General features: G+C 40.6%; 1 protein-coding gene across 4 annotated transcripts in view; it reads left to right on the top strand.

The window, feature by feature from the left end:
• Positions 1–7,186, top strand: part of LARP1B (La ribonucleoprotein 1B) — a 44,787-nt gene that overhangs the window by 14,196 nt on the left and 23,405 nt on the right. For 3 of the 4 annotated variants that reach the window (XM_056563571.1, XM_056563560.1, XM_056563554.1), the window contains 4 exons: positions 2,012–2,149; positions 3,759–3,878; positions 5,898–6,057; positions 6,137–6,281. In XM_056563571.1, coding sequence (XP_056419546.1) covers positions 2,012–2,149; positions 3,759–3,878; positions 5,898–6,057; positions 6,137–6,281 — 563 coding nt within the window. The remainder of the gene's footprint in view (positions 1–2,011; positions 2,150–3,758; positions 3,879–5,897; positions 6,058–6,136; positions 6,282–7,186) is intronic. The other variant, XM_056563566.1, reaches the window with a different exon arrangement.

The following is a 7,186-nucleotide window of genomic DNA, read 5'->3' as shown; positions in this document are numbered from 1 at the left end:
GTTACTTGTTAGTTTGTTGAAAGAAGGTAAATGTCTTTAAGTTGCCATAGGAAACATCACATGGACTCAAGTAATATGAAGCGTTTCGGCCCGCAGGGCCTTAGTCATATAGTTTGTTGTTGCTCAGTCCAGCACTCCGGTACACTTAGCATGTGTTTTCTTCCGCCAATGACGCGCTCTCCCGCTCTGCTAATGGCGCTCTGTACACATTCAGCCAATCATTGAGGCTGCAATCTCTTCTGAAAATATCAGGAATCTCTGAAAAAAAGAACTATGTATATAGCTTTATAATTGAGTTTGGCACTGAGTGTGATCGACTGTGTTCTCTGGTAACAAAAAAAGCACAGAGGTAGAAGATGTGTTGTACAGCAAACTATTTCTAAAGGTTAATATATTATTTAGATAAAATTCCTTTCAGGACTAGCTGATCCTTTACTGTTTAGCTCCTACGTAATAAAAGACAACAATCTATCCATATTTTCTGGTTAGGCTTATTTGGCCGGAGGTAAGTAGCGGTTTATTTTTTGTAAACACACAGTTTTGAAACTCTCAACAAATAACCCCTATAACTTTTTAACATTGGGACTGCTGAAACTGCTGTTCAAAAGTCCTATAGACAAAGTAGCGGTGGCCGAGCCTGTGTACTGCTGTTTACTCTAATTCCCATATTCTGTGGATAATGGATAACTTTCCATGTTGGCATAACCCCCATGATGATATCTTCTGTAGATGGTGGATGCAGGCTGAAGCACTGAGGCCACTTCATATACATTGGATGTCATCTGTTATTAGCAGGTGACACTCACTGTCAGTGACTGGCTTTGGAGAGCACTCTAATGCTGGTCATATAACCCTCCCTCCCCCCCCCCTAGATACAGCAGTCAGTAGCATGGTTATCTGACGCTTGGCTGAGCTGTAAGGGGTTGGCACTAATCAATTGCTCTGGCAGCAAGAAGCCTTAAAGTGTTAAAGCTGTTGTGTTTTTATTTATTTATTTATTTTTTATTAAATGTTATGTCCAGTAAATCACAACCAGGTCCTCCTCTGAGCTCTCATCATGGAAGCAGGCAGAACACAAAGGCAGTAGAGGACTTGAAGTAAACGAAATGGCAGCTGCAGCAGGACCGAGGGTAGGTAAGTATAGTGTTTTCTTTTACAGCACAACAGTTGTCATCGATCTTAGTGAAACCCCACAAATAATTATTTTTGTTCCTTAATACATTTTATGGTAAAATGAAGGGTGTCATTACAAAATACATTCAGTCCCATAAAAAAGCCCTCATTTGGCTAAAAAAATAAAAATGTTATGGCTCTTAGAATGGCTCATGCAATCTGATGTATTAAGCCCTGGCATCAGGATGAAGGCCAGTGTAATACGTCAGATTTCAGCCCAGCAATCACTGGCCAAGGTGGGACATCGCTGCAACCAGAGATTGCTCAGCTGCAGCATGACGCGTAGACCATGAGGAACCTGGAAGAGGAGCGCAGTGGGACAACTGTGGGAGGTAAGTACATTTTTTATTTTTATTTTAAAATTCTTTTTTTTTTTTTTATGCCTGACATAATGTTAAATGTGCTTAAATGATCGGTACCTACAGGTAGTGCAGGTGGCATTGACGACAACGGTACTCACCTTGTCCCGTTCCGTTTTGGGGATCTTCAGTAATTTTTTCCGTTAGCTCCACTCCGGGCACCCGGCTTGGGGCACGGTGCTGCTCTCTGCTGAGTCTCGCTGTGAGAGAACAGCAGCGGTGACATCACTATGCTCCGCCCGTGCCCCTAAGCCGGGTGCCTGGAGCGGAGCTAACGGTGGAGATTACCGGAGATCCTCGCCACAGAACGGGACAAGGTGAGTATCGTTGTCATCAGTGTCACCGACAGGTTAGTGCAGATGACACTGGCGACAGATTTCGTTTAAAAACATACATAGCCCAGAGTTCTCCTATAATCCTCTTTAGAAGGATCAAACTTCCACCCATATGGTTACCTTTATTTCTTTTTGTTTTATCAGCAGTTGTGAAACAAAAATGGGTACCATTGCGCCTGGAGGACAAGAAAACTGATGATTTGGAAAATCAGAGCTCTCACTTGGATTTGCAAATTCAACCTGAAACAAGTAAAAAAACGAAACAAGGAAATTACTTTGATGGTAAACAAAGGCCATACCTACATGTAATTAGTTTACAAGTTGAAGATGTTGCGGCACACTGGCTATTGCTTTTGAAGGTGCATTTGTAGTTTGTCCTGTTCCTATCATCGTTGGCTGCAGTGCAGGCAGCACGCTTGGTGATTTTGGTCTGTGAGTTGACATGTAGCCCTACCCTCAGTCTAATAAGGTTTGTAAGGCTATGTTTACACAGCAGAATTCTGTGGGAATATTCCAATGTCCCGTTAATTTCACTGGGATTCTGCTGCACTGTGCAAGTGGCAGAATTTCCCCAGCAGACATGTCTAACCTGTCAGCGGATTCCGTTCAGAAATGCGTTGCTGTTTGAGACTGTGTGCATTTTCGAGCTGTCCTAGTGCCCGCCGGAAAATTCAAATGTGCGGTTTGCCAACCCATGTTTTCCTGGCGGACATTCTGCACATTTGCGGCCATGTGAACCCGACCGTATTCTGCTTAAGGAGACTGCTTACCATTTAATTCCATTGAGCATAATGCCTTACACTTTACTTGTGCTGCCCTGGAGATCCTGTGTTTTTGTTTTATTTTTTTGGGGGGGAAGGATAACTCTGCAATGAAAGAACATGGTTAACTACACATTAACAGTTAATAAAGGTATTTCATCACAAACTACCAAAGGGTTGTCACCAGGGATACTCTTGTGGCATATGTTGGGTCAAAAAAAATAAATAAATAAAATGTAAACTAACATGAGATGGCCATAGATGTGATGTCAGGAAACTGTATATTAATTAAAATGGGTGTTTTTTCTGATTTTCACCACTATATGGTCATGGCCTTTTGTCCAAATAAGATTACGGATTTACACTGTCAATTTTAATTTGAAGTTTAATTTATTTATTGTACAACAATAAAATAGGGTCCTTATTTATTTGTCCAGTAGTCAGTCATAAACTGAAGTTTATAGTTTGATCAGGATTTTTTTTCTGCCAATGGCAATTGGCAGTAAAAATTTTGGATCTGCCGCACGCTTCACCGACTCAGAAGTGAGACCGGTACGATCTGAACTTTTCACATTACTGGGCAACATGTCAAAAGTTTTTTTTTAATGACTAATGCTTTAATATATTTAGATTTATCATATTATATTTGAGTTCCAATGTAAAGGATTGCCAGAGTAGGGACACCAGAAATAGCTTTTTATTGATCAGTGAATAGCCTGAGTAGCTCTTCTCAAAAATAAGAAAAACTACCACAAGAGGACATAGTTTTAAATTAGAGGGGGCAAAGGTTTATGCAGTAATATCAGGAAGTATTACTTTACTGAGAGAGTAGTGGATGCATGGAATAGCCTTCCTGCAGAAGTGGTCACTACAAATACAGTGAAGGAGTTTAATCATGCATGGGATAAGCATAAGGCTATCCTTCACATAAGATAGGGCCAGGGACTATTCATAGGATTCAGATTATTGGGCAGACTAGATGGGCCAAATGGTTCTTATCTGCCAACACATTCTATGTTTCTATAAGTGTTTTTTATGTACTTAAATTGTAGTTACTGTGTGTTACATTGTGATAACATTTACAGTGCAAGATCCTTTTTTCTAGCTTTCAGTTTTCTGTGTTCATACAGCTTGGCAACGAGAGAGAAAAAATGACCAGGATGATGTTATGAGCACCAAAAGTGAATCCAGCAGTGTAAGAGAAAACTTTAGAGGACGATCCAGAGGCAGAGGAAGAGGACGAGGAAGGGGTAATGCTTAAAGATTGCTTATGTTGCTTATATTTCTGTTGATTTGACACATAGCCATCAGAAGTAAATATCTACTTTATGCGTAACTCCTGACATATCGTAGTTACAGTTTTGATTGGTGGTTCCTCTGTACTCCCTACAACAATGACCCTTCAACTGTGAGCATTTTCAGCATTCTTCATAGAGGTTGGGTTAGATTTGTATGGACTTGCCAACCTTAGCTGACCATACACGTCAGATAAAGGTCAACCAAACGCCATGTTTTGTTTGGATTGGCTGACCACCAAATGTGTATTGCAGCTTCCCAACTTTCACGAATGGAAAATATTGGGGGAGATAAGGATCAGCCAGTTTCAGCTGCACGATCCTTTTTCCCCTCTATCCCCCTTATATTTGTTTTAGTGCAGCAACATTGCACGTTTTCTGTACCTGATCTGCAGCAAATCCGCACCTAAGGGTACGTTCACACATACAGGATCCTGTGCAGGATTTGTAACTGCTGATTAGAAGCTGTGCTCAGTCATTTAGTTTACATTAAGATCTGACAAACACAACAAGAACGTGGTCTAAAATGTCAGGAAGTGCTCGAGCCCAAATGCTGATGTGCATTTATAAGGAATAGCAAGTCCTGCACTTGTGGTCCGTTGCTAAGGGCAATCCCCAGCAAAAAAATGCATACAATGGAGGATGTCTGCAACCGACCACAAGGACTAAACATAACCTCTTTACCCGATGAATGGGTGTGTGGATGTGAACATAGAGGAGTGGAAAACACAACACAACATAACATAAATGCACTGGTGTGGTGGATGTAGCAATGACATTGGCTAACTATCAAAACTGATGTAAAATTGAAACATTAGCCAGTATATCCTTATATGAAGGACATACCTGAGCCCGCACACCAACACCAAGGTTTCTCAAGTGATGCAGGACCTAACCTAAACCTGCCTGTGCATGATAAGCAAGAAAACAGGAGTAAATGCGCAATTACAAAAGCTTTTGGTCTGACTTACAGACTGCTCCCAGTGTCAATTCCAGTGTGTGGTCACACAAACAATGGGAGGGAGGAAGCAGGCTATAAGCCCCACCTAAGTAGGCTGATGTGTTGCCGGCCTCACAGGTGCATCTAAATGCTACCTATACATGATAATATAGGAGCATTGGTATATTAATACAAGACAAACACAACAAGAACGTGGTCTAAAATGTCAGGAAGTGCTCGAGCCCAAATGCTGATCTGCAGCAAAAAAAAAAAAAAAACTGTGCATCAAATCTGCGTACGTGTGACATTATCTACACTAATCTGAATATACAGGGTAATAGTGCGGGTGATGCTGATTCAAACGCAGTTTAATTGTCCTTTTGTAATTCTTAGAAAAGAAAATATGCAAATCAACCTTTCTAAGCAATGGAGACATTCTGTATGCAATACTAGCAAAGCATTCATCCGATAATTTGCCTCTTTGCCCTTTTCATCCATATTCATACCCTTTTCCGTAACATGTGTCTGAAGGGGCGGAGTTATCATCCGGAGATGCTAGGAGAAGCATTGCGAGTACAGCATAAAGAATTGCTCCATTGCTCCGAAATGCTAATTTACATATTTTCTTTTCTAATAACTACAAACTGCACTGGTTTTTATAAGGTAAACTGCTTTTGAATCCACGTCACTCGCACTATTAACCTGAATATTCTGGTTAGTACGGGTAATGATGCAATCAAAATACCTGTAAATCAACTTTTGACATATCGCAACAGACATGTTAAAGGGGTTCTCAAGTTTAGGAAAAGGTATTCCCTATGCAAAAAATTTCTTTTGCACACATTACTCCTAAGAAAACACAAAAAGTTCTATAAAAGTGGTAGTAACAACAGCCATATTCAATAAATATTAAAAAAAGGGATGAAAAACACCACAAAAATGGTGTCCAAGTGACCCTATGGTTGTTAAGTAATTAAATAAGGCTAAGAAAAAAATCCTCAACTTTAAAAAATAAATTCTTCTTTTTCTGTAAGGTCGGTATGGTATACACAACTTCAACAAAGGTACTCGGCCCTTTCAGAGTATGCTTTCTGAAGATATTACCAGTATGATGTATTATTATGATGATGGGTCTGGGGTGCAGGTATATAAAGTGGATGACAAGTTGCTGAAGGAGTATCTTAAACGTCAGATGTAAGTACAATTTTAAATAACAAAGTGGTTAAAATACCATAACTTAATAATTAACTCGCCATTTATAATTATTTTTTAGTGAGTACTACTTCAGTTTGGAAAACCTGGAAAGAGATTTCTTTCTCAGGCGGAAGATGGATGCCCAGGGATTTTTGCCACTTTCTCTCATTGCAGGATTCCATCGAGTGCAGTCTTTGACTACAGATATCGGTCTTATTTGCGAGGTATTGTCTAGTTCACTTGTGAACACAGTGGCCTTGTATTTTTTTCAGTGTTTGGGTCATTTCTGGAATCTATGTGTTAGTCCTCTTTTTTTCTTTATTGGGTCACACTGTTTCTCCTCTGCCACCATTAGAGCAGCATAATCACCTCTCTATTAGTTAGAATGGTATACTAGCTGACCTTTTTAAGTGAATGTCATGAGTTTTCTAGCCCCTACACCACCACTAAGTCATTAAATTGGATGGTAACAGTGTTTGAAATTGTGTAGTATGTGCAGCAAACCTGACTGCAAGTGTTAAAGTGCATCTGTCAGCAGTTTTGTGGTGGTAAAACTGCTGACATCCCTAAATAACCTCAGGGAAGGTTAAAGCATACATACCTGTGTTCTCGGTCATTCTCTTTTTTTCATGACACAAAAATACAATTTTAATGTCCCGGGCCTGCATCTGCTAAACAGTCTGAGTGGCGGGCTCTTTCCCCAAGCTCTCTGCAATGGGAGGGTTCCGGGGCCCCGCCTCTCACCTATAAATGACAGCTTCAGCATCTAGTCACAATGCCCTGATATTATATGTAAGAATGGTTATTCTTAAACAGACGACTCTTTTATTTAGTGTTCAAACACATGTTTTAGGCCCCTAAACTGCATCCTTGCCATTACATTGCATGTTAGAGTAGTACTATGGTGCTTTTTATTATTAATACCCTGTGCCTGGGCTGCAAAATGAAGCAAAACAAACTTTAACTCCCCTTCCTACGTTCCCCCGTTGCACTGATATGTGTCCCGTTCTCCGGTCTCTGTCTTCTTCCACATCGAGTCACGCTGCTGTCAGCGTATCACCGTTTGCAGCAATGTCGCGCAGCAGCTGGTGATATGCTGAGCAGCGTTACTCGCCTACCCGCAGGAAGC

This window comes from Hyla sarda, chromosome 1 (assembly GCF_029499605.1).
Source record: "Hyla sarda isolate aHylSar1 chromosome 1, aHylSar1.hap1, whole genome shotgun sequence".
Lineage (NCBI taxonomy): Eukaryota > Metazoa > Chordata > Amphibia > Anura > Hylidae > Hyla > Hyla sarda.
The sequence above is the reverse complement of the archived record's forward strand: the minus strand, read 5'-3'. Positions and strand labels throughout refer to the sequence as shown.